The sequence below is a fragment of the Cenococcum geophilum genome (genome assembly GCF_001692895.1).
Source record: "Cenococcum geophilum 1.58 unplaced genomic scaffold K441scaffold_77, whole genome shotgun sequence".
Taxonomy (NCBI): domain Eukaryota; kingdom Fungi; phylum Ascomycota; class Dothideomycetes; order Gloniales; family Gloniaceae; genus Cenococcum; species Cenococcum geophilum.
The window spans coordinates 619,906-646,132 of record NW_027137635.1 but is presented as its reverse complement, the minus strand read 5'-3'; the positions used below and the strand labels follow the sequence as shown (position 1 = coordinate 646,132).

The 26,227-nt window shown below is 49.0% G+C and overlaps 8 protein-coding genes across 8 annotated transcripts; 4 read left to right on the top strand and 4 right to left on the bottom strand.

Annotated features, from left to right (window-relative positions):
• Nucleotides 1-386: 386 nt before the first annotated feature.
• Nucleotides 387-2,622, top strand: K441DRAFT_690872 (Xanthine/uracil permease; the record flags this gene model as incomplete). Its single annotated transcript, XM_067652428.1, has 7 exons — nucleotides 387-800; nucleotides 905-1,322; nucleotides 1,372-1,520; nucleotides 1,575-1,707; nucleotides 1,794-1,977; nucleotides 2,127-2,493; nucleotides 2,539-2,622. The coding sequence occupies 7 exons, from the start codon at nucleotides 387-389 to the stop codon at nucleotides 2,620-2,622; spliced, it is 1,749 nt and encodes a 582-aa protein (XP_067497488.1).
• Nucleotides 2,623-2,764: 142 nt separating this feature from the next.
• K441DRAFT_333148 (D-xylulose kinase-like protein) lies at nucleotides 2,765-4,951 on the bottom strand. The gene is made up of 3 exons (XM_067641229.1): nucleotides 4,763-4,951; nucleotides 4,225-4,691; nucleotides 2,765-4,172 (listed from the first exon to the last, which is right to left on the bottom strand). Exons 1-3 carry the CDS (start codon nucleotides 4,809-4,811, stop codon nucleotides 2,907-2,909), a joined length of 1,782 nt encoding a protein of 593 aa, XP_067497487.1. The 5' UTR covers nucleotides 4,812-4,951; the 3' UTR covers nucleotides 2,765-2,906.
• A 1,157-nt stretch (nucleotides 4,952-6,108) lies between these two features.
• Nucleotides 6,109-7,301, bottom strand: K441DRAFT_669943 (EF-hand). Its single transcript, XM_067650206.1, has 5 exons — nucleotides 7,148-7,301; nucleotides 7,018-7,070; nucleotides 6,642-6,938; nucleotides 6,460-6,571; nucleotides 6,109-6,411 (listed from the first exon to the last, which is right to left on the bottom strand). Exons 1-5 carry the CDS (start codon nucleotides 7,197-7,199, stop codon nucleotides 6,401-6,403), a joined length of 525 nt encoding a protein of 174 aa, XP_067497486.1. The 5' UTR covers nucleotides 7,200-7,301; the 3' UTR covers nucleotides 6,109-6,400.
• A 1,754-nt stretch (nucleotides 7,302-9,055) lies between these two features.
• Nucleotides 9,056-10,370, bottom strand: K441DRAFT_591521 (mitochondrial metal transporter 2; the record flags this gene model as incomplete). Its single annotated transcript, XM_067644836.1, has 3 exons — nucleotides 9,056-9,708; nucleotides 9,764-10,132; nucleotides 10,190-10,370. 3 exons carry the CDS (start codon nucleotides 10,368-10,370, stop codon nucleotides 9,056-9,058), a joined length of 1,203 nt encoding a protein of 400 aa, XP_067497485.1.
• A 927-nt stretch (nucleotides 10,371-11,297) lies between these two features.
• Nucleotides 11,298-12,549, bottom strand: K441DRAFT_669940 (alpha/beta-hydrolase). Its single transcript, XM_067650205.1, has 4 exons — nucleotides 12,495-12,549; nucleotides 12,375-12,444; nucleotides 11,699-12,318; nucleotides 11,298-11,645 (listed from the first exon to the last, which is right to left on the bottom strand). Exons 2-4 carry the CDS (start codon nucleotides 12,389-12,391, stop codon nucleotides 11,530-11,532), a joined length of 753 nt encoding a protein of 250 aa, XP_067497484.1. The 5' UTR covers nucleotides 12,392-12,444; nucleotides 12,495-12,549; the 3' UTR covers nucleotides 11,298-11,529.
• A 504-nt stretch (nucleotides 12,550-13,053) lies between these two features.
• On the top strand, nucleotides 13,054-14,228 carry K441DRAFT_647580 (uncharacterized protein; the record flags this gene model as incomplete). Its single annotated transcript, XM_067646863.1, has 3 exons — nucleotides 13,054-13,216; nucleotides 13,299-13,623; nucleotides 13,733-14,228. 3 exons carry the CDS (start codon nucleotides 13,054-13,056, stop codon nucleotides 14,217-14,219), a joined length of 975 nt encoding a protein of 324 aa, XP_067497483.1. The 3' UTR covers nucleotides 14,220-14,228.
• Nucleotides 14,229-16,914: 2,686 nt separating this feature from the next.
• K441DRAFT_669934 (uncharacterized protein) lies at nucleotides 16,915-18,511 on the top strand. The gene is made up of 3 exons (XM_067650204.1): nucleotides 16,915-17,563; nucleotides 17,620-17,919; nucleotides 17,976-18,511. Exons 1-3 carry the CDS (start codon nucleotides 17,331-17,333, stop codon nucleotides 18,274-18,276), a joined length of 834 nt encoding a protein of 277 aa, XP_067497482.1. The 5' UTR covers nucleotides 16,915-17,330; the 3' UTR covers nucleotides 18,277-18,511.
• Nucleotides 18,512-18,751: 240 nt separating this feature from the next.
• K441DRAFT_622089 (uncharacterized protein) lies at nucleotides 18,752-25,686 on the top strand (the record flags this gene model as incomplete). Its single annotated transcript, XM_067645996.1, has 4 exons — nucleotides 18,752-22,071; nucleotides 22,122-23,647; nucleotides 23,696-24,474; nucleotides 24,544-25,686. 4 exons carry the CDS (start codon nucleotides 18,752-18,754, stop codon nucleotides 25,600-25,602), a joined length of 6,684 nt encoding a protein of 2,227 aa, XP_067497481.1. The 3' UTR covers nucleotides 25,603-25,686.
• Between the last annotated feature and the right edge of the window lie 541 nt (nucleotides 25,687-26,227).

Sequence of the window (26,227 nt, the reverse complement as noted above, 5' to 3'; positions counted from 1 at the left end):
ATGACGGAGACTTAATGCCGCGAATTAGAAAGAGGTGAGCTTCGAGACAGCTCTTTGAGAAGCCACCAAGGGTGTTGCGAATCGGTTCCTCTACCCGTTGTATGATAGCTGCAGAAGAAGCTTCGATGCCAGCTGTGAAGAAAAAGCAACCTCGCCTAGAACCCTCAAGGCTTATTCTCTCGCCTCGCCGGCGTCCTGCGCTCCACAGACCGTAGTCGGCCGATACCGATGAACTGCTTGGAGAGCTCTGGAGCTCTGGGGCTCTTGGAGCTTCTCGCAGCTATGTATAAGGACTGCTTACGACATTGGCATCAGCTTAGAGTCTTCCAGCTTCAAACAGTTCTCACACTACCCAAGGCATACCTTGAGTTCCTCCAACCATCGCCATGGCCGCTGACGAAGGACCCGATGTCATTGGACCCGACTATCACCCTAAGAAGAATGTCGCCCACTGCATCAAAGTTCTGAAGAGGACTTTCCTGACTCGAGAGGGGCTCATTGGGAGCTATGACTACGGCTATCTGTTCATGCCCAACCTTCCTTTCATGGGCAAGGAAAATGTCACTCCTCCATTTTTCGGACTGCACGACCACATGCCGGTTTTCCTTGCTCTCCTTTTAGGCCTACAACACACATTGGCCATGTTAGCAGGCGTCATAACACCTGCAATTATTCTCAGCGGTGAAGCAGGAGTTAATCTCGCAACCGATGAGCAGCAGTACCTAGTTTCTGCAGCGCTTATCGTTTGCGGCATCTTGTCCGCCATTCAAATCACGAGGTTCCACATTAGGAAAACACCCGTGAGTAGTACTCTTTCCGCAAATCTGCACGGCTAGTTTGGAAAGAATTGGGTGACTATGCGCATCTTGCTAAATGGCACGGCTAATACCGCATGGGACGGTAGTACCACATTGGCACTGGTCTTATCTCTGTTGTCGGAACCTCCTTCGCCATCATCCCCGTCGCCTCTGGAGCATTCTCGCAGATGTATTCAAACGGATACTGCAAACTCGCTGCGGATGGTTCCAAGCTCCCCTGCCCACAAGCCTACGGCGCGCTCCTTGGTACAGCAGCCTGCTGTTCTCTCGTTGAAATCGCCCTGTCATTCTTCCCTCCGAAGACTCTTCGGAAGGTCTTCCCTCCCATCGTCACCGGTCCCACCGTCATGCTGATTGGCGTGAGTCTGATCGGTACTGGATTTAAGGGATGGGCTGGTGGCAGCGGGCCTTGTTCTGATCCTACGACTGCTACGGGCTTTTTTGCTGTTTGCCCGCAACTTGGAGCACCTCACGCGCTGCCTTGGGGCTCCGCGCAGTACATCGGTATGTGATATTTCCGCTGGATGCGAACTCCTGAACTGACTCTTTCCAGGCCTTGGATTCTCCGTATTCGTCACGATCCTGCTGTGCGAGAGATTTGGTTCTCCAATCATGAAATCGGCATCCGTGATTATGGGACTGCTTGTTGGATGCATCATTGCCGGTGCCACAGGCTATTTTGATCGTTCTGGCATCGATTCTGTAAGTCAAGCTTCTATCATGACATTGAAAGCATCCAGCTAATTTGGCTTCTAGGCTCCCGCCGTTTCCTTTGTCTGGGTTCACACCTTCCCACTAACAGTCTACGGCCCGCTCGTACTCCCAATGATGACCATTTTCATTATCTGCGCGTGCGAGGCAATTGGAGACATCACTGCAACCTGCGATGGTAAGCAAATTCCCACTTCCCTTCCCCCAATTTTTCCCCTTCCAGACCTGCCACCCTAAGCACTCTGCTAACAATCACCCCTCCAGTCTCCCAACTCGAAGTCGACGGCGAAGTTTTTGACTCCCGCATCCAGGGCGGCATCCTCGCCGACGGACTTAACGGTATGCTCGCCGCCCTCATGACCATCACGCCCATGTCGACCTTCGCGCAGAACAACGGCGTCATCGCCCTAACACGGTGCGCGAACCGCAAAGCCGGGTACTGCTGCTGGTAAGCCCGCTCCTTGACCCCACTAGATTCCCATCCGCTTCCCTTCCCTTCCCTCAACCTGCCTCCCCTCAGCCCGCCTCCCGCCGTCCAGCCCCGATTACTCCCCCTTTCCCCCCTTCCCTTTCGCTAACACGAGACCGCAAAAACAGCATGTTCCTAATAATCATGGGCGTCTTCGCCAAATTCGCCGCGGCCCTCGTCGCCATCCCCGCGCCCGTGCTAGGCGGGATGACGACCTTCCTCTTCTGCGCCGTCGCCGTGTCGGGCATGGCCATCGTCTCGCGCGTGCCCTTCACGCGGCGCACGCGCTTCATCCTGACGGCCTCGCTGGCCGTCGGCTACGGCGCGACGCTGGTGCCCACCTGGTTCGACGGCGTGTTCACGTACCGTGGCGGCAATCGCGCGCTGGCGGGGCTCTGTGATGCCGTTGTGCTGGTGATGGAGACGGGGTTTGCCGTCACGGCGCTGTTGGCTATCTTGCTCAATTTGAGTATTGGGGAGGAGGTCGAGGTTGAGGTCAAGGAGTTAGAAGGGAGGCGTGTGCCGCACCATCACGAGCAGCACGATTCGCCGGAGCTGGAGGATGTGGATGCGGAGAAGGTGGTTATGGGGAAAGGGAGGGAGGCCGCTGCGTCGCCTGTGTAGGGTGGAGTTCTTTTTTGGGGGGATTCAAAAGGAGTGTAGTGAGTTAGATGTGGGGATGAGGGATCGGGTTTTGCATTGCTTTGGGCCGCGATGCGTGTGTCGTATGCAGTGGCTGGCGTTTTGCGGTAGGCGGGCAGGCGAAAAGTAGAGCAATCGGATACCCTTCGTTTTGGTTACTTATACCTACCTACCTACCAAACTGCATCATGCAACCCAAACCCCTCACCACCTCTCCCAACCCCCCCAAAAAACATCACCACCCCTATCAGCCTCCCCTCTAAACCTCACCCCTCCACCCCATCCCACTGATCCTCCCTCCTCGCCCCCGCCTCCTCCAACACCCTCCTCTCCACCTCCTCAAGCCCCCTCAGCGCCTCCCCATACCTCTCCCAAACCCCCTCCCGATACCCCTCGGCAACCTTCTTCACAAACCCCTCCTCATTCCACCTTGCCCCCACAAACTCCTCGAACGCCTCCCCGCCCCCCCTCTCAACACCCCACGCGGCCTTATACGCCGCCCCCAGCGCGCACGCGTTCCCGCCGATATCCAGCCTATACACTCCCTCGACGCCGCCCAGCACCTCGCCGCACAGAGTCGCGATGGCGGGGTTGGCCGCGCCCCCGCCGACGAGGTAGATCCGGCGGGGCTGCGGCGGGCGGGGGTGCTGGGCGGCCACGAGGCTGCGGGCGCGCAGGCGGAGGGAGAGGAGCTGGGACTCCAGGATCGCGCGGGCGTCGGCGTGCGGGATGGGCCAGACCGGGCTGTCGGGCGCCGGATGCGCGGGCGCGAGCGTGCGCGAGCCCGGCGTGTACAGGTAGCGCCATGTGCCGGAGTGAACGTTGGGGACGATTTCCGGGCGCGGGAAGAAGAGGCCCAGACGCATGGGCGCGGCGGCCGGGTCGGGAGATGGCTGGCCTAGCACTGGGGTTTGCGTGGCGGTGTTGTTGAAGGCGGTCCAGGTGTGTGGCGGTTGTGCGTCAGCGGTGTTGATGGCGTTGCGGATGCGTTCGCGGGCTAGGCCGCCGTTCTTGTAGCAGAGCATGAACATGTACAGTCCTGAGGTTGTTGGGTGGTTCATGAAGTGGTAGGCGGGGTCGGGCTTGTATTGCGGAGTCGCCATGAGGAAGGTAGTGGATGTGCCGAGGGAGACGATGGCGTCGGAGGCGCGGAGGGGGAGGGAGAGGATCGTGGACGGGTTGTCGCCTGTGAAAGGGATAATGGAGCAGGATGGTGAGAAGCCGTAGCGGTGGATGAAGTAGGGTGATATGTTGCCGAAGCTGGCACCGCCGTCTCTGGAGACGTGGCCAAGTTTAGATTTCAGGCCTTCCACACCCTCGGAGCCGGCTGCAAGAGAAACAAGGTCTGAATGCCAGCAGGCGTTCTTAATGTCCCAAAGGTTCATTCCGCAAACGTCGCTAATATCGATTGGAGCAACCTTGCCTAGGAATAGGGAGGCGAGGAAGGAGGACACGAGGGAGATACGGGAGGTCTCACGATAGGCGCCAGGGTATTTCTGGTGGAAGCGGAGGATTTGGGGACCACTGAAGCGCTGATAGACATCCCGTTAGCCTCTGTATCCATAAAACCAATAGGGAACGTACGTGGTGAGCTTTACTCCCTGTAACCTCTGCCAGCTTCTCAGGACTACCCAATCTCGCGTCAAAGGCATCACACTGCTTTTGCGTACTCGCATCCTGCCAATTCGGACTGAATGGATAACTGAAAGCCCCTTTTCTCTCTCCTTTCGATCCGCCCTCTAACTGTTCCAACAGCGTCTTGTCCGCATCCAAACTACCCAGTATAGACTCTGCATCCTTGCTCCAGAATACCGTTCCGTGCTGCATGCCCGCACCCGAAACACCCTTGACCTTGGAAAAGTCCAACCCGTCATCATTCAGCCGCTGAAGAACAAGACCGACAGCCTCTAGCCACATAGCCACGGGGGCGAAGATTTCGCCCTCGGAGGGATTGGTGAGGACGCCTTTCTCGATGCCATATTTGGAGAGATCCGCGTCGAAGTCGACCTTAGCTTCGTGGACGAGTTTGAGATCAGGTTTTACTGCAATGCCTGGAGAGGCATGCGTAATGTCAACTTGCAGAAGCTATGGCGGGGTAGCTTGAAGCGGGGATGGTCTGTACCTTTCAATTGCTGCGTGCTCAGATCAAATCCCAGGTAGAGGTCAGCCATGATCAAAAAGTGATGAATGGATAGTGTTGCGAGAGATAGGAGAGGGGGAGGGTGACATAGAAGTAGGAATTGAAACTGGTCTGGTGTAAGGTAAAAAAAAACATAACGAAAGCAAGTGGGGTCTGATCTGGGACCGCGGAAAATGACGTTTGGGAACGAGTGCGAGCTGTTTATCCGGTTGTCCCTGCGTCTGCCGACATGAAAATCGCCTGTTTTGGGAGACGGGTGCACGACATTGGTCAACTGTCATGGGGAATTTATCCGTAAGGAATGGTGTTGCGTCAGTAGGTAAGGGTGGTGGCGGTGGGGGCATGGTGGCACGAGCAGAGCTCCAGATTTAACTTGACGATTGATCTGGAGAAAAAAGCTCCAGATTGATCTGACGCCAAGAGCTCAAGTTCAACTACTATATACGGTAAAGCGTGCGAATTTGACGCGGTTGCCGATCTGAAGGAGCTCCAGATCAGAAAGTCGCCAGATTGACCGAACAGACACCTCCAGATCAGATTGAGGCTCCGGGTCGACTCGGTTCTGAAGCCTCCAGATTTAATCTGGAGCTGCAACCGAACACGCCCTTAGGCTTTGGCGGATATGGCGGAAAGCTAGCCCTTGGCCCCAAAAAAACTCTTAGCAGAACTAAATTTCCTACGCCACTCCCCGTTATCCTGACGTACTAGTTTAGCTAGTTACTTAGTTAATTAAAAGCTTCCAAAACCAACTAGATATAAGCTACTTAAAGCTCTAAACTAGTTATATTACTAACTAGAAACACCTGGCTCCAAGGTTAATAACTCCTTTCGTTTAGGAGAATTCTCATTACTTATAGTAGTCTTAGAGTTGGGTTTTATTGTATATAATAGTAACGGATTCGAATAGAAAGCAGTACCCTATTTTATTTGCCGAAATCTTACAAGGTCTTTCCAAGCTGGTGAAGTGTAAAGACGGCAAAGGAAGGCATTTTTACGGAAAGCAAATTAATAATTAGAGGCAAGAACTAAAGTATGAACTGAAAACTTTTCAGCAGCCTGGCTGCTTGGCCACACGCAAAGACTAAATTTTGGGTGATAATTCCGAAATAGCGTAGGGGAAAACTCGTGACCGTAAGAAAAGTGCTTGAAATTTGACTCCTATTAATTGTGGTGAACTCCGAGCATGCGGAGATAGCTTCCCAAGATCCAGCCTTAATCAGACTCTACTCGACCGCATTGATGCATTTGTATACTATTTGTCTTGTCATTAGCCGTTGTTTTAAGGAACCTAGAGCCGCAAGTAATTTATTTTCAGTAGTCTTTAATAAGCGGTCTTTTCCTTTAGAGACACCCGAGAACCAAAACAAACACAATAATTATGTGCACGAGTCTATCTGACCAAGCTAGTATCACGGGTCATTACTGTACACCATTACCAACGCCTACGACTTTCTAAGCTATTCATAGTGTCACAAGGTGCACAGTTGCGTAAATTTGGGATAGACAGAGTCACTTAGTAATAGCTGATGTGTTTTAAGGAAATAAGCAATAAGGAATTCCCAACCCTAACCATAAACTCTATGCTGCCAAGCCAAAACGGGATATAATGAGGGTGAACAATTAAAACTGATCTGCATGTATGTTAGCGGACTTAATTTACGGTTCATAGTAACCCTTACCTAGGGTCATGCTCATTGACACATCCGTATTCTCAACCATTTTCGTAAACTCCTCAAAACTAATCTTTCCGTCACGGTCGAGGTCTGCTTCCATGATTGTCTTATCCACTATCTGCAGATATAATTTGTTATCAGCATAATGCGCTCAGCTTACCGACGTTCTCTTGTTATCCCGGACATACTTGTTGCAACTGTTGATCCTTTAAATTACTTCCAACCATCATCTTGAGCACAATAAATAATTCTCCGTTGCTGATATAGCCATCGCGATCAATATCGTAGACTTTAAAGGCAAACCGCAGCTTCTCCTCTTTATTGCCCTTCGAGCTGAACGCGCTAAGGCCAGACACAAATTCTTGGAAATCAACGTCGCCGCCGCCATCCTCATCGAATATGGCAATCATACGGGTTGCGAGGGGGTTGGATGAAACTTGAGGCAAAGCAAGGAACTCATCGCGCTCGATTGTACCAGAATTATCCTACGCGGAAAATATTTAAGGTTAGATAACTATATCGCTTAAAATAGACCATAAGACACCTTAGAAGAAATGAACATACCTTATCTAGCTTCATGAACCGCTTGCGCAGCCTGTCCACTTCATCTCGATCAACTGTAACCTGTCAGGGCTTAAATATTCAATAACTCGGAGCACGCGACGAGCGCAGGTTCGAGCATGAAGACACATACAGTTTGACCCTGACGCAATATTATCTAATATGGCAGAGTTAGCGTTTCCCATGGTTGCGGTGGCGATAATTGCAGCGTTCAGGTCGTCCTTGGGTATGTGGGGTTCCTTTTCGCGGTCCCTCCACGTTAGCGCTGGCTAGCGACAGCGGAAGTGATATCTTAGTGAGCCAAAATTACATAAAAATCAGCTAACTTTATATATTAATAACTCCACTACGGAGGCAGCGGGCAAAAGTTCCTGGCCCCCTTGCGCCACAAATGCGCCACCAATAAGCCACAAAACTACTTTCTTAGCGTTCCGAATTAGGAAGGAAGCTGGTATAGAAGATGGATTTTGGCTCTTTACGACGAGAGTGTAGATATATGACATTATAATAGCCACCTGGTGTGGTGGTGATATATAGAATTACTGCTTCTGCCTACTACCTCGCCTACCACCTTGTCCAGCACCTCGTCCAGCACCTCGTCCAGCACCTCGTCTAGTACCTCGTCCAGTACCTCGTCTAGCACCTCGCCCACCACCTTACCGTGGCTTCTTTCTGTCGGACGGACAAGTCACTCATAAGAACTCTGTCGATTGAAGCTGGCTCTAGAAGCTCTCTATATACATGAGGTAGGGCAAAAGATTGACGACGACACTGACGACGACACTGACGACGATTTGGAACTATTACTCAATCGCCACCAGGTCGATATTGCCCACTCAGTCGGTAATAGGTAATAGAAACAGGGTGTGAGTCATAAGGTGGTACCTGACAGTGACCTCAACGTTCGACACTTTCCTTTTAATGACTTAGCCTGCTGCTGCTGTGGCTCCTGCTGCCGTTATGGCTCTTGCTTGGGCTTAATAAACATTATATTACGTAGCTTAATTGGTAGGCGCCGTCGTGGGTTTTGTCGTGGCTCTGGAGGTAGAGCTTATGGTAGTTTGGGAGGTGATTTGGGGGGTGGCTCTAGAGGCTCTTGGGGTAGTTCTTAAGATATTTTATAAGCTTCTTGTATCGCGAAGATAGTAGTAAGGGCAGCGCCAGCAGCGCTCTTAGCTGCTACTGCTAGTGTAATTTAATGCCGGAGACGCTGTTCTAATAGCGGCTTAAATATTAATATTTATACTACCGTAAATCTTTATAGTAAAGGGCCTAAGCTCTTATATAAGTTACCTATTATAAACAGTAAGATATAATAAGGATTTGATGGATTTTAAAAGTTTATAGAGTATAGTATTAAGAGGAGAGCTGTGTACGCCACGACCCCGCGGTGCGCGCCAAGCATCTCTTACGCCACATTAAGCCACTAAAGGCTAGCGCACACAGGGGGGGGCCAGGAACTTTTGGCCGCTGCCTCCGTACTACTTAACATATAGGTGTAAAATTATAAATAATTATAATTATATACTTTTACTGCTAATAGAATTTTTATTAAAGTTATACTTTACTATTTAAAAATAAAATAAAATAATAATTAAAAGTTAAATAAATAAGTTTTCATTATTAAAAACTTGTGTATTAACTAAAATATTTTAAATATCCAATTTTATAAATATTTATTAAGTAGTAGTAAATTTACTAGCATGTAAAGTTGGCTAACTTTAGTGTCATCTTGGGTCGGTTGGGATTGGCTATGTTCTTGAACTTCAGAATATTTCCAACTACTACTTCCAGCACCTAACTCCTCTTCGTCCTTGCTATACACGCGGCAGGAGATGATGAGACACCACTGAATTTCCTAATCCCCACTGAATTCCCTAGTCCCCAAATCAAGGGCTCGCTATCGGCCCTGCGCCGGCCATCCAAAGAGATAAACGGGATACGCCTAACGATAGAATTCAATTAAATCTACATCCGACATTCGAACTCAATTGCGCCTGGTGGTGCTATTTCCCGACGCCACGTCATGTATAATACAGGCTCACTTCCTTTTGTTGGCATTGCCATTTACGGGTTTGTGTTTGTGGTCGTGGTCATGGTTGTGGGAATGCGAGTGCTCCTCCTCTTCCGGCTCAGGACTCGATCTCGGACTGACATCTGGTCCGATAAACTCATCCAAAAGATTATGCTGAGCCGAATCGTTGGACACAAATCGAACTCGGACTTTCTTGACCCATCGAACTTTTGCGCCTAACCTCTCCCGCACAAGTTCTTCTACTCCATGGGTCTGCTCGACAGTCCAATTTGCCGGAACTGCAATTTCTAGGTCCATCAGATAGTTTTGGCCGGATTTGACGCCTTGGACCGACCGCAGTTCAACAGTGTCTGCTGGAGAGCCAGTTTTCAGGCCCTCTAATGCTTTAGTTGCTGCACGACGAACACTGTCTTTCATCTCTTCATCGACACCAACATCGGCAAGCTCGAAGAGAGCCGACTTTGTATTTCCCCAACCAGCTTGTATCACCATTAGCGAGATTACTAGACCGCCAATAGGGTCCAACCAGGAAGCGTTATTAAGAACATTCGATCCAGCAATCATGAGAAGGGCTACGAATGCCGTCAGAGAGTCGACCCGGTGGTGATATGCGTTGGAAGCGAGGACGGAGGATTTGCGCTCTTTGGCGACTTTGAGTGCTGCAAAGTAATCGTATTAGCATCGGAAGCAGGTATTCGAACCGGGCGACCTTACTTGCACGGTATAGCCACTCCTTGATCAAAATTGACCCACCCGCCAGCCATGCGGCGTTTATGTTTGGACCCAGATCTGCATGACTATGGCTATGCCCATGATGACTATGGCCAATCAAACCTAGATGAGCCGCGGTTTCTGCAAATTCCGGAAAAAACTGCTGACAGAGCGCAATAATTGCAGCCCAGCCCATTATGAAGCCTCCTCCGAGTAGCAACCCGCTGACCCCCAATGATCCTAGACTCTCCACCTTGCCGTATCCGCTTGGGAAGCGCTCTGAAGGTGGTTTCAGAGACCAGGAGACAGTGGCTAAGGTCATAACATCGCTGACGAGATCTGTGAGGCTGTGGATGGCATCTGCGGAGAGTGCTGGTTGATTTTTAGCTTTGCCCTGAGCACATTCAATATAGTTTACAGGTTAATCACCTTGGCTGTTGAAGACATAGCCTCCAATCCCTTTCCCGATAGCCATTCCAAGGTTGACATAGAGTCCGATCCTCGTTATGCGGACGCCAGCGTCTTTCTTGTTTGTAGATACCAAGTAGGTATTGTCGTGAGCATGATGGTGATGGCCGGCATGTCCGCGCGTTTGCGTTTTGGCGGTCATGGCGGAAGGGGAAATGTGTCGCATGCGATGAGCCGTGGATGACCAATTGAGGAGTGAGTTCGTCGAGTGCAGCGGGAGTGGCGAAGCTTTTGTGCTGGTTCGAAGCACACGACGCTGGTGCCGGTGGAGGGCTGAGGGGAAAGGTCCAGGAGATGATGCTGAGTGTGAACGTGAACGTGGCCCGTAACCCAGACGGGGACACACGCGTCCGAACTGGCCAAAGAGGTGCGCGCCATTGCTGTTGCGCAGTGACATGAAGAGAGGGCGGCGAGCGCAAACCGCAGTGGAAGAACCTTCGACGCGATCTTTGCGGCCTCGAACCCTAATATCTCAAGCCTCGAGCCTCTTACGGGATTTGCGCGGAACAGCAGCCGAGCAGAAAGCAAGTCATCCAACCCAGCCAGTTCTCTCTCCACTTACCATCGCGAGAACCTGCATTTTCTGCCCAATCAGAAGCCTGATTACGTTACGTGATACCTACAACATCAACCCCGTGTATGGCGGATGTCTTCGGTTATTCCGTCCAGTTTGATTTCTTCCGCTTCGCCCGGGCTTTAGCAAAACTATTCAGTTTAAATTCGGCAGCTCTATCGTAATCTTTGATGAAGAGCTTCGCCAGCCTTGCCTTTGTAGAATTTCGTAATTCCGCAATCCCAAGCCACCAGTGCAATCCTAGTGTATTCCTTATTGTAGAATCATAACATGGAGTTCTCGGAGAAACCTACGTTTACAATATGAGATCCGCCCATTGCTACGCAAGGTAACGTGCTCTGACAGTAACAACGGTCGGGCGGATGCGGAGGGACTATAATTACAACAAAAATGGTGAGGCATGAATTCAATTCAGCATCGTTGCAGGTTCAAGAATGTAATAGGCTATTCATGAAAGGCATTCAGGCCGAGATACAATTTAATAATTGTAAAAATGCTCTTTGATTGGCTTATGAATAGATGTCGGGTCATTATATATAGCTGGTTCATGAACTGAGCAACTCCATTGTGCGCTTCTGCAGGACCAAACCAGACCATACTGCTACGATAAAAAGGATATCACTTCCACACAGGAGCCCCTGACAATTTTTTCGTCTTCTAGTATATCCAAACGCCGTATCTATGAAAACATTGTCAAATGCGTATTAGCAGTAATTTTGACGTTATCTTAGAGTTTTGGCTTAGCTCCGCCATCACTTTTCACTGGCTCTGATGAACGAGCCAATATCCAACTAGCGACATCGCTGGCATACGTCTCGTTATCCGGCTTCGGTTCCGCATGTACTAAGTAATGTAAACAAAATGACCGAAAAAGCGTGGATACGTTTTTTACTTACGCTTATGGTACCAACCGTCGTACGACTTGAACTCTTTATCTTCGGCTGTCAATTGATTTGCAAGTTTCTTGCTGGCATCAAAACTGCAGACTTGGTCTGCCGTTCCATGCGATATCCAAATCTTGGTAACGCCGCCCTCGCCTGCGGAATTACCAACCTTGATCTGACCGCTCGACAGTCCAGCTGCACGATCTAGCATCCCAGAGAGGCCTTCCAGAGTTCCCGTATCATGGCACAGCTTGTCCTCAATGAACTCTTTCTGGACCTCAGGATCCCTGGAAAGGAATTTGGCGTCAATCATCTGGACCATCTGTATGTGCGGCAACAACTTTCCAGCTATTCGGCCCATCACGACGGTAAAATGAGATGGACGGCTTGCTGGATTGAAATCTACAAAGGGAGATTCCAGGAGGTATCCGCGAATGTGCTTGCGGGTATCGGCAGGGCCTTGGGCGGCGTAACAGAGAACTTCTGCGCCGCCCATGGAGTGGCCCATGAGGAAGAGAGGGACCGAACAAGGAATAGCGGTGCTGAGGAAAGAGGTGATGTCTGCGAGTACGCGCGTAGTAGGGCCAGTAAGGCCTTTTTCGGAGGGTTTATGAACGGAGCGACCCCATCCCCTGCAACAAATATTCTTGTAAGCTATACACCGCAAATATGACGAGATTGAACACACCTCTGGTCAAAAGACATCACTTCGATGCCCTGGGAGGCTAGCGTAGGAAATAGAATTCCATATGCGTTACCTGGGGGAGTTACTACATTGTTTTTTTCACATGTTAGGACTGTAACTCACAGTGATCGCTGAAGCCATGGACGAATACAAGCCTAGCTTTAGCTGGACCTTCTGTCTTCGACCCAGATATCCAAAGTAAGAATGGGAGCTAGCTAACGGTATTCTGGTGGGGCGACTAACTTTCCATGTTTTTGTGTACAGCTTCATCCCATCCTCAACTGTATGCCAACCTTCTTCGGTAGCCATAATGAGGAATAATGGGAGATATAATGGGGGATATAATAGTAATATTCAAGGCGCAAATAGACGTCCCAAGAGTACTAATAAAAGACTCTGAGGGCGGGTAGTATGCAGTAATATGTATGCGGATGGTAACAGAGCCACAGCCGAAGGTTCTAGCGGAGAGATGAAAATATAGCGTGGTCAGAGCTCCCACGCCATAAAATAAGCTTTCTGCTCCACAAATAGGGACAAAGTTGCGAGGTTCCAATCCACCGTCATCAGTAGTAACTCCTTCGTATATTTTTATGGAGATGTGATGTTGATGCATTGTCCGAAAGGTTGCCGTCATCTCTTTAAGTCTTTTTACAGTAACCTGAGAGCTCCATTCTTGCCCACCATGGTCCAAGCCCGATCTGCCATTCGGTCAAGTCTAAGCCATGAAGAACGAACCGCGACTGAACCGCGTGACAAAGATCTTTATCCCGTTATCTTAAATAGCATTGAATCCGTAAACGAGAAGATCCGACTATTTCGATTGGCAATCAAGGACCAGCGAAGTGGTATTCCTGTGAGTATCTTTTACCAGTCCGTTGGGGATGAGTGTTTTGTCTGTCGAAATATACCAGCTGCTGAACGGTCCAGTGAAGTTCCTTCCAGGGCAATGGCTTGACGTTCATGTTCCAGGCCTAACAAAAGCTGGCGGATTCACGATAACTTCTACGCCAAGAGATGCTCTTCCTCAATCGTCTGAACCCGAACCTAATCAACTCCATTCGCCGTTTCTAGAACTTGCCGTTCAGGAGTCGCCGTCCAACCCCCCGGCTGCATGGCTTTGGCGGCCATCCGAAGAAATTCTGGGGAAAGAGTTCCAAGTTCGAATTGGGGGAAGTTTTGTGTGGCCTCCACCGGGAGTGAACCTCGATGAAATCCACCGAGTTATTTTTATTGCTGGAGGCGTAGGCATTAAGTGAGATTTAAGCGGCTTCCTCTTACCCAGATTTCCTCCCTCCGATCCATTCTCGGACAGTCAATCAATCTGGAGGTAGTATTGTACACTAATGAACATGCCCCTCCAGCCCTTTAATTTCCATCCTCTCGCATATTCATCAAACCAATGTGCCGCTCGACCATGTTCGATTCTTATATGCTACCAGGATTCCTCGATATCAGCCTAAAATTACTGAAATCTTGTTCCTTTCCCGACTATCAAGTATTTTCCAGTCTTTTGGTTTAAAAAATTATCGACAAGACGAAGAAGAAAGAGGGCGTTTAGAACTCTATCTCACAGGGGGGTATGCTAGGCACCCAATATCTTTAAACGTCAGCAAAAACTCCGTTGATGAAAAAGAGGATCTCGAAGTTGAGAATGCGACGTCTTACACATACTTCCGCCGCATAAAGGATGACGATTTGCAGAGCGCAGTTGGCTTCGATAAACAAGCAAGAGAGTCATCGCTATACTATGTATGTGGACCGCCTGAAATGACTGATTACATTGTGGAGCATATCAGAAAACAAGATTCTGTAGATCCAGAGAGAGTGCTCTGCGAGAAGTGGTGGTAAGTATGCTGCTTTGTTTTACCATATGGTAGTACATACATGTCACTATTGTTCCACCAATACACAGAAAAGATATTTCAACCCCTTAACCCAATGCAGCTTCTGGCATGGTCAAATGCACTCTAAGCTTGTCTTGATCACGTATGGTCAAATCCCAGGCTCTAATAATCCTAAAGCGAAGCCGAAGGTGAAAACTAATGTCGGCAACTCTGTTCTACGATTATTCTACGCTACGAAGTGTTGATTTGCCACAATCTCATGATTATTATANCGTACGCATGCTCTGTAAAACTAGCCTAAAAGGGGATTCGGGCTTAACACAGCCCCAAAAGTTCTCATCCAGTTTCCGGCACCACCTCATTGCCAGCCTGTACTTCTAAAAAATAGCTTCAGCTTGGTAAAGTCTGAACATACCCCTACTTCTCTTTATGGCTAATCGCTGTCTCCTATTAAATATCGCCATCGCCATCCGATACCAACTTAGTACTAGGTAACCGAGTAAGACCGGGGAGATTATTATCAGGCATAGCCATCCACCGCGAAATAACTCATCTCGCAGATTTTACCGTACCATCGACCAATCTAGATATCAGGAAATTACTCGTGGGTCGCAGCTTCAACCTTTCAGAGCATCTCGGCTTACTCGTAACGTCTGATAAGTTAGTGAACGAGGCGCAGCATAATAAGATACGCAAGCATACGCAGCACGACATTGCTAGTCATGGTTCAAAGCTTGTGTTTGAAATTCTGCCTTGCCAGGTTCTCATCATGAGGTTTGACCTCTTCGAAAGGATTGCTAAGCGACGAACGGGCGGTGGTCTCTGGCTTCATAATGCTCCTTTTAAAAAGATCGCAAGGGAATTCTCTTACATTCGTTGCAATTCATCTTCACAGTCTTGAATGATTCTGCCGTGGCCCAATTATTCGCTCGACAAAGGCCGGTCCAATTGTTCTTCTTCTATTTCTATCCATCTTCAGCTGTGCACTTAAACATGCCAGTATCTTGACCCCAAAACCGAATGGCTCGTTTTCAGTATCTTTGAATCCTATGAAATTGGCTGATACGTTACGGATTGATCCCTATGCTCCAACTCATACGAACCATGCTGTAATGATATCTCTGTTTTACCCTTTAAGGAAAGAGAGCTGACGGAAGACCAGTGCTGTCAACTGCACCCCCCCAGCAACGGCCGCCATTGAGGATTCGCACTTCACCGGTACCATACCGAATGGGACATTCGAAGCCTTCAAGCTGCAAGCCTGTCGCGATGTAGATTACGGTCGAACTCAAGACCCCCGAGCATTTCCGGTAATTTTGTTTTCGCCAGGCGCAGGGACACCTCGCCTTTACTACGGCGCACTTGCACAATCCTTGGCAAGCTCTGGATATGCTGTTATTACCATTGATCACCCTTACGATGCAGATGTCGTAGAATTTCCTGATGGAACTTTGGTTTTTAACGCCAATATTACTTTGGATATACCATCTCTCAAAAAAGTAGTCTTAACCCGTGTGAGTGATGCAAGTTTCGTCCTCACCCAACTAGGGCAACCTTCTGTGGTAAAATAACTTGTACCTGGCCCGATGTGCATTTTGATGTCAGCAAAGCAGCAATGTACGGGCACTCGCTAGGAGGCGCGACCGCAATTGCCGCTGTTGAGAAAGATAGCCGACTCTCAGGCGGCGCCGAGATGGACGGGTCATTATTTCTCATTGATCAGGATATTTATAAGCTTGTCATTCTCTTTGGACGCGAAGATCATAACCGTTCGACCGATACCTCCTGGGCTGATGCTTGGGGTCACTTCAAGGGATGGAAACGAGAGCTCGATTTGAGTAGCTCTTTACATATTCCGACGTCCCGCTGGTAGCGGCGGAGGTTACCCAGAGGATTTCGTGCATTCAAAATATTTTAGGCGCGTTTATGGGTCTCGTGCTGAAGGAGACGAATGAGAAGTTGCTGGAAGGGCCGGGCCAGCTTATTCTGAGGTGCACCTTTACACTTAAGCGGGGCTTGCTTGCTACCTTACCATTTGACAAAAGCGAACGTTGTGGAGAAAGATAGTTGAGTCTGTAAGAAATGATTGGAAGAAATCAGATATGTGTAGTCTTAACAGCTCAATAGGACCCAATTTCAAATACCTAATTAATCAATGCACTTTGAAATCACTCAGTGCCATACTCACACACCACACCAACGCACTTACCAAGCATTGAGCACAACGTAACTACCTGGGCGACTAGTGCAAGCTTATTGGGACGTTGATGCCAACCATATTCAGGAGCATGGGTGAAACGAAGGTCGCCACAAGATACTATTGAGCGCGCGGCTTCATCCAGGTGATATGGATGGGCTGCCTCTACGCCGGTTTTGTCAAGGCTCTCTGATGGTGGACTCATACACACCAGAACATCCTTCACGTTGTGCAACGAGCTATTCGTAATACAAGAGAGCCATGGGGATCTCTGATATTCAGCGCCCTACATCCTTTGTTATGCGCAAGGCGATAGTGATTCAATACGCAAGCACATTGTCCATCCAATCCACGGTAAAAGATATATTGGCACCGTCTGCGGGGAACGTTTTCGGACAGGATGCAGCTTGGCCCCTCTTTGATTGCCATTGCAGGGGGCCCCCACTTGGCCTCATCACGTTCTTACAGTTTAGGTCCCGCATGTCGCTCTGTGCTTTGGGCTTCCATTGGGCGCCACCATCACATCTCCGCTGCACGGCCTCGGCAGCAGCTCACTGACTGGCGGCTGTTTCCCACCACTCTGCGACTCACAGCTTGTCCTGAACCGCTCTGCCTCCCCATGCCTTGACGATGGCTCGGCTGACATGCGCAGATATGAAGGCCACTTAACGGCCGCTTTCTCACTCCTCTCCACCAAGCTGCATTTTCGCTCTCTTGCGACAGCTCTCTATCGCCCTGCTGTCCGGCACAGCTCAACCACGCCGCTCGCTCATCCTCAGGAAGACTAACTAAGGCATCGCGATCGCATAGTGCCCTATCCTGGCGAGTTTCGAGCCGGTTTTGCGATAGCGATTACTCCAGACGACCTTCACCGAAACGAAATCCCGCAACACATCGGCAGTCTCGGCTAACGTCACGATGTTCATCCCCAAGCATTGGCGGCTTTCCAAGCTGATCTGGATCCTTCTTGTTCTCGAATTTCCCTTCACGGTCGCCAATCTTGCGCTTTTCGGCATCGCATCCCCAGACCTGTATAGGACAAAATTATGGCAAGAAGGCGGAAATCATGGCTTCAACAGTGACCCAAGTACCATTCTGTACGCTTATGCGAACTACCGACCAGTCCATACTCCCGTTGTCTGGAGCTCATTGTAAATACTTCTCGTCGCTAATAGAAGTGTTGCGACTTGATACTAACCCTCTTCAGCAATACCCAGTACAACCTCGTTATCGGTGTCCTGAGCATGTTCATCTATCTCACCAAGTTCACAATGTTTATTGTGCATGTTTTCTACCCGATCATATCCCTCTTTACCCACCTCCTTCTCGTCGCTCTGTGGGCTGTCAGCGTACACGTGCAGACTGCCCCGGACACGATCGATCCGAAACGAGTCAACAATGGTGCTCCGTGGTATATCGCGAAGAGCTGCAGCATCTCTTCGACAAAACAGATTGAGGGTTATTGCGAGCAAGCAAAGTCGGCCTTCGCTGTGAGCGTTGTCATGCTGTAAGTAATTAGCATATTAGACTTACAAAGACTCTTATACTAAGCTTTATATAAAGGACCCTCTTTGTAATTCATGCGGCGGTATCAATTTGGTCTCTTTTCCCCTCAAAAGAGCAGAAAGAAGCCTATAAAGCCCGCCAAGCGGAGAAAAAGGCCGAGAAAGAGAAGTGGTCCCCTGCCTCAGACATGACGGCCGAGCAGCAGTGGCAGCATATGTGGGAACTCCAGCAGCTCCCAAGGACTCCTGGAACAGCTGGGGGGTTGAAAAGCCCGATGACACCCAGGACAAGGGCATTCAATTCACTAGAAGGCGATCTACCGCTGAGAGAGCATCAGTATCAGTCGTTTCCGGAATGAGCGTTAGTGTTTCTCACAGTTATGGAAATGGTGTTGAATTGGATCTGTGCATAGGATGAGGCGTATAACTAGGTTGTTGAATGAATTCTTATGTCCATATTACTCGCTCATTTCCGGCGTATAGGAATATATTATAAACCTCATATTGCGTCTGAACATTCTCTTGCAATTCCTGTAGTTGGAAAGCTGCAGACATAGGATAATAGAAAATCTAATTATGAAGCCTGGATTATGAGTTTTCCTCGGACGACCGATGTTCCCGACGACGGAGAGTCGCATGTGAGGATTTTGGTGCCAAGGCGCTTGTTCCAATTCGGCAAAATATCCACAAACAAGCCTGCAACTGACCCAGTAGTTTCACCACTTCGATCTTAAGAATGCCATTGTTTTTTCACCTTCTTAACTAATGTATAATCTTGTACAGTTCTGAGAACAACTGCAGCTCTCACATATTGTCCTATTTTCTGCTCAAGACATGGAAGCAGCGAATCCGTTGGCGCGTACACAAGCCAACAATATCAGAGCTGCCGTCGCATCACCCTCCACCTGTTCTTCGGCAACTGCTGTTGCTTTACAAGAGATTCTCACAGCTACCAAAAAACCATTACCTCTGAGGGAGAACTTAAAGCTCAAAAGTGCCAAATCTGTCACGGTCACCGCAAGTTCGCAGACGCAGGCACCTCCGAGGACGACGCCAAAGACCAAGGTCGCTGTAGCCGTAGCCGTTGAAGTCTTTGAAGAGAGCAGCGTACCTTTATCGTCCAAAGAGAAGTTTATATTAGCTACAGATGTTGTCAATGCCACTCTTAAGTCCCTGAGCGACTCCCTTAAACCACAGCCAAGGGCCCATCGTCAAATATCCTCGACGAAAGCTTCAACCGCAGATCATACCCAGGCTACATCTTCACCTAGCAAATCATGTACAGCACTCTCGGGGAGCTCTTCCTGGTCCCAACGGTCTCTCCAAGAACAATGTTCGAACGCGTCCAAGAAACGGTTATCGCGCCGTTCTTCATCATATCCAGCATCCCCCAAGCCAAGACCTCAGCCCGGCATCGTTGCAACGGGAGAATGTACACGGGTAGCCTTTGCATATCTACGGACCCCCGAGGCATCAAGATTATCAGGAAAGGATATACCTACATTACAATTGGAGAATGGGATGCTGGCTTTAGTTGGGAAGCTCATCGCACATGGGCTAGAAAGCGCAGCTCTCAAGGAGCTCCGGATACTAAAGAAACGGCTTGGGATATTTATGGGAAAAGAGAAGGAAGAGAAAGATAAAGGCCATTCGAAAAACAATGCTGGTAGCAAAAAGGTGGATTCTCAGTCCGAGAAAGAAACACTTCCTTCTCTGCTATATTTCGACGAGCTAGACTTGAAAAGTCCAGCACTTCCTTTGATTATCAGCCACCAGATGTATACGTTGCGCGTAATTGGTGCTTCAAAACGCCCCAACGTTATAGAAACAGTACTGGAGTACCTTGACCTCTCCGAGAAGTCATCTCCGGCAAATCTAATCTCAGAATATGCGAAGACTCCCCGAATGGAAGCCAAAGCAGCTCGACAGCTCGACACGTTTGCTCAGATCATTCTCTCCTTATGTCCAAGTATCTCCAGCTCCGAAGATGCTTTAGCATGCAATGACAAGATCCAACCATCTCCCGAAGCTATTTTCCGACTACAAAATCTAGCCTTTCAGGTGCGCCAACGATGGTGGAAACTAGCTGGACACCAAGGCAATGTTGGAAAGGAACTTTTCGAACCATTCGCCAAATGTCTTTCTGCATTTGCAAGAAGATCAAAGCTACCAGCCCCAAGAAAATATAAGCTAGCAACAGACATTTTCCGGGATCTGGAACTCTCTTCACAAACTCCCTTAAAACTTAAAGCATCTCCACACACCCAGCAATCCCTGTCTTATACAAGCATATACCGCACGCTAAGCTCACTTGCACAAGCCGCTTCTCTTACCGACGAAGCGCTCCGCTGGACTGAGTCTTCGGGGTCGACCAATTCTGGAGGGGGTGGAGCGAAAGCGGCAGCAGGACAAATACGCATTGCTGCTCTCTCTCTGGAGGCTCACTTATCCCAAGCACGAAAATGTGATGTTGAACAGATCGTTGAAAATGCTTTGGGGGCTCTGCGTGGAAGCTTAGCCGGTGATTCGTCTGATCTGGATTCTTTATTTACAGAACTTGTTGGATTTCGTCGAGTAGCCGCCAAAATATTCACTGGAAACCTCAAGTCAACCCAGACTGACGCTTATTCATCATTTGACACTCTACAAAGCCTGGCATTCTCGATCATCTCGGCTACAACACACTTCGTTGCTCGATATGTCTGTACAGAGTCTTCTGATAGTACTGATGCCAAGGTGTTCATTCGTCATGGCGAACGTATCGCCATGGCGATGAAAATTATCAAAAGCATGGTCGATTCTGTGGTTCTGTGCTGTAAACAATCCATAACCTCAAGCACCATGAGATGGGAAGAGTTGGATGCGATCCTTCAAGACTGCTACTCAATTCTGTTAGAACTTCAAGGAGGCCCTGATGCTGATGAAGCGGCTACTGTGAAGTTCAACCGAGATTTGCAATTTCCACTCGTCAAAATTTCAAATCTATATTGGATGTACTACTTGCACTCAAGGAAAAATGAAGAAAAATCTGAAGATTGGCTCAAGACGATGAAACGGTCTGCTGAGATCCTTCTCCGAAGGTCTCAACTAGAGAGGCAGTCTGGCTTACTACCGATGAAGCTAGAGAAACTCGGAGAAGCTTATCATGCTGCTGGTCGGGTCGGGGGTGCTCGGGAAGCTCTTCTGCAAGCAGTTGATGCTCATCTAGAATCCGGAGCGCTCAAGATGGCCACTGGCATAACTTCAACCTCCTCACTACAGTACGCCGAATGTGATGAATCCGTCATTCCTTTCGCTAGAGTTTTGAAAACTCTGCATCAATCCTACATAAAGTACGGCGTAGAAGGGGGCAGAAGTCTAGCCTTCATCGACAAAGAAGAAATTGAAATTGAGGAGCGGGGTCTGCTTCTCGAGTGGCAGCTATCGTTATTTAGTATTTTAGCATCGAAGCAACGAAATTGGGACAGCACCTTGTCTGGCTCAGTTCAAATATTGGGCAAGCGATTAATGGAATTATATACTCTCTCAGAGTTTCCTCTTCGACGCCAACGCATAGCAATACTACTTTTGCAAATTGCTGCAGAATGTTCGGATATGCAACTTTCCGAATACCTCTCTCTAGCCGCTCAATGCGAAACATCACTTGATCAAGACATGAGTAGGGACGCTGGACTGACAAAATACCATGATCACCTCCGAGCAACGTTGAGAGTCCACCTCGCGTTCGGGGAAGGTTCACCATCCATCGAAAAGTTGAAAGATTCTCTTGTTGTCTGGCAATCAATTGTTGATGCCGCTGAGTCTTGGTCCTCGCTGTCGAATCGAGTTGATGATGTTAGAAGCTGGCTTCTGCAACTTGAGACAATTTCCGATTATCTTGCAGCAAAAGGAGAAGAATACCTCCGCGTCCTTGTCTTGACACTAATCACCAAGATCTTAGAACTTCAGAAGTGTGATGACCCCACACAACTAGTCCTAGGTCTTTCAAAACTCGGTCACCAGTTTCTTGAACTTGGATACACTGGGAAAGCAGGCCTATCACTGGCCAAGGCTCAGAATTTGCTGTCAGGCAGCATGTTATCCACCGAAGCTAAGTTGCAGTGGCATTTAGTATACGCAGAATACCTACTCCGGATTGGCAGCATTGAGAGATGGTGAGTCCACTAGTGTTAAAATTGATGAGGATGAAACTAATAGACCATAGTGAGAGTACCCTTTGCGCTGCGGAAAAGGTAGCCCACGATGATCCATGCTTTTTGAGTCTCTCGAAACCCTCAACTACTTTATCTGGACGTGTGCGGTTTAATCGAGTCATTGCAAATGCATGTTACGTGTATTCGCTCCTCGCGCTTGAGAACGGAAATTTCGATGGCGCTTTAAGATATGCGAAACGTTGCGTGACACTCAATCGACGCGTGTGGGCTACCCTGGAAAACAGGACTTCAACAAAGAGAGTTTCGCGACCTGACTCCGGCGACTCTGAAATAGAGGGTCTGACAGAGGGCTTAGCGAATTCAACAAGTTCCGTCAGAGAGGTGCCTGTTGTGATGTCGATCACTCATGATTCGTTAAACGGCGCGGCTTTTTGGTCATTCATACCATTCCTCTATCGTGGATTATCTCACCAATCTCAAGTATTCGCTCATCAAGGAATGTTTCAAGAGGCAGTCTATTTCGCTGAACAAGCTGACAAGGTTGCTGTGGCCGTTAGTTCTCGTTCACTGAGAATCGACAATCTTGGAAGACGTGCGGATTACTGGACTCAAGGAGGACGAGCGGATAAAGCCCAGGACCTGTTAGATTCAGTTAAGCCTTCATATTCCGATAAGAATGTTGCTTTAGCTAGATATCACTGTTCCGCCGCCAGTGTCTTCCACGCAAATGGCGAATTCGAAAAGGAGACCGATGCATACGAACACGCCGAGACTCTTCTCCATGATCTCAGTATACCTTCCTTTATTCAACAATTGGATAAAATAGTTTCTGCCGAGGATGTCCTGGTGAATGAAATTTCAGCGATGAAGTTGGATGCAAATACGACGAAGAAGCAGCCAAAAACAACTCGAGGTCGGAAACCTATTGCAAAAGCACCTGCCCGAACAGCCCGCAAAGTCGCTCCTCCGAAAAGCCAAATAACGACTACTAGTACTGCAGACGAGTGTTTTCGACTAAGTGGTCTCCAGGGAGATGTTCTTTGCCGAAAGGCAATGGCGATGCTCCTCCAGGACAAACTCTCGGCTGCAGCCGAGCTGCTTGAACGAGCAGAAAGCTTGCAGAATGGACATCAAGGAAGTATCCTTCAACAATCTTCTAACTTCAAGCGGTGGCTAGCGCAAAGCATGAAGGAAATGTCTGCCGATTTTACCTACAATGTCCTGCCTGAGTCATCCATATCCTTTCCTGCGCTTGCTCGAACAGAACGGAAGTTCTCAGAAGGATCCAGCTCGCGACCTGAGTATCTTTCGCCCACACATAGAGCATCCTTAATGGCCACATCACCAGTTAAGAATGGAAGGGGAAAGAAATCAGCCAAGGATGATTTCGCGGCCACCCTTCAAAGGGCCCGCGAATGCATTGCAGAAGTCTACGCAGTAGCCATTCAGACTGGCTCGAATTCCATCGTTCGTCAGATTTGCCGCGCTCTTGGTTATGTGACCGTTCTCCTCTCAGCAACACATGCAACTAATACAAAGGTGCCTCTCCACCCGTTGTATACGGCTTATCTGAATGGTTTGTCTCCCTCTATGAACGACTTTTCCTCTTGCTAAACTCCTCTAGAAATACCGAAACAGCACGCTTCACTCCTTGAACAATCTGCCATTGAGATCGAGAAGGAGAGCACGTCTCGCGATGATTTGCTGAAATGGCCAGACCTTCATCCTCGAGAATCGCCTATTCAATTGTCGGCTAGTCAATTCCAAAATGAGTACGCAGAAATTATCCCAGAGACTTGGACTGCAATATCTTTGTCACTCAACGAAGAGCATGACGAACTTTATATTACTCGATATCATGCCGGTCAGTCTCCTTTCATCCTCCGACTACCTATGGCTCGACACAAATCTAGAGACATGGATGAGGATGTATTCGGTTTCGAGGATGGGAAATCAGAGCTCATGGAAATAATCGAGCTCTCCAATTTCAGCACCCATGACGCACGCGACATGAATGCCAAAGGCGCAAAGACCGAATGGTGGGCGGAGCGTGAAGCCCTCGACAACCGACTTCGAGATCTACTAGTCAACATTGAGAACATTTGGCTCGGGGGTTTTAGAGGAATATTTTCTCAGCATGTTCGACAGCCCAATCTCTTAGCCCGTTTCCAAAAATCGTTCCAGAATATTTTAAACAGGCATCTCCCCTCTCGTCAGGGTCGAGGGCAGCAGAAAAAAGTTAACCTGGAACCGAGAATCCTGGAGTTATTCATTGGTCTGGGAGATGCAATGAATGAAGAACTCGACCTGGATGAGCCATTGATGGACTTGGTCTATTTTGTCGTAGACATTCTGCAATTTAGCGGCGAGCGGAATGCATACGACGAAATTGACTTCGATTCTGTAAGACACCTCACATACTCTTCTCAAACACCCATGATCCCAAATAAATTATCTTACTAACTCAACCAGGTCGTTGTTGAAACACTGGATGCCCTCCGCGCCTATCACTCAGCATCCCAAAACATCTCAACAAAGCCAACCCACACGATTCTTATCCTTGACAAAGACCTCCACGCCTTCCCATGGGAATCCCTCCCCTGCCTCCAGCCTCTGTCTATCTCTCGCCTTCCTTCATTAGCCGCACTACGGGAACGTCTTGTTACTGCCAGGCCTCCCCTCCACGTCACAGATAAGGACGCGGAGCCAGGACATCACATCTCTGCAAGCGCCGGCGGGACGAGCATCCTAAACCCGTCGGGTGATTTGACACACACACAGAGGACGCTTCGCCCACACCTAGACGCCATGGAAGGCGACTGGACCCATATCATCGCCCACGGCCCAAGCGAGAAAGAGTTCGAAGCCGCGCTGCACGAAAAGGACTTGCTGCTCTACTTCGGGCACGGAAGTGGCGCACAGTACATCCGCTCGAGGGTTGTGAAGAAACTCCACGAGCGCGTCCCTCTCCCTTCCTCGCCCTCTTCCGCTGAAGAGCCTACCTCGTCCGTGCCTCCAGAGCGGAAACCGAGCTGCGCGACGTCGTTCTTATTTGGCTGCTCCTCGGCGCTGGTGGCCGAGCACGGCGTCTTCGAGCCCTCGGGCATGCTGACGGCGTACTTGGCCGCGGGCGCGCCGGCCGTCGTGGGCATGCTGTGGGATGTGACGGATAAGGACTGTGACCGCTTTGCGGTGCGCGCGGGGGAGATTTGGGGGCTGTGGCCTGAGACTCCTGCCGGCGACGGGAGAAAGGCGGGGAAGGAGGAGAAGCGTGAGAAGGGGAAGGGCAAGGGCAAGGGCAGGGTTCTGGCGCGGGTTGCGGAGGTGGAGAGTGCGAGGGGGGCCGGGATGGCTAGGAGGGGGAGAAAGGGTGAGGGGGCTTTTGAGGCTGCTGGGGGGGCGGCGCTGGGGGTGAGGAGGAGGGGTGCTGGGCTCGATGAGGCTATTAGAGGGGCTAGGGAGGCGTGTGTGTTGAAATATTTGAACGGGGCAGCGGCGGTAGTGTATGGGATTCCGGTATTTTTGGATTAGGAGAAGGGGCGCTGGGGTTCCCGGAAGATAGATTAGCTATTGTGTTTTGAATGAAAAGAACCGAAATGAGAAATTTGATAAATCACAACTAACTGTTTGCATTCATGTATGCTTGGTTACCGAACTAAATCCTCGTTTTTGCCTCGTCGCGTTCATCTCCCGGGAGTACTTCAGCGTCACAAACATGTTATAGTTATCAAGGACACTACATGGAGCTAGCTCCTGTGGATGACCAATCGTGCGGGCTTGCAGACGTACGACCTGACCCGATTATCTCAACCTGCGGAAAGAGATTTTTTTTATTTATCCATTGTATTATATTACGTACAATACTACGCATACAGCCTCTAGGCTATGGCGCTATAGTTCTATATATATAAATACTTTCTAGGTAGCTTAATATATACTAATAGCTATATCCTAGTAGTTTATAAACCTCTAAATTAGGGGTTTACCGCTCCTTAGTAAAATACTAGATTACTAGCAACTACTAGATAGTAAGAGAGCAGTAGAAAAAATAAGACTATAAGAAACCGCCTATCCTATTTATAATTTATTTCTATCCTTTTACTTACTAATATCTATTTACTGGGAGCCTAGTAGAAGTTGCCCCCTTTTAAAGATC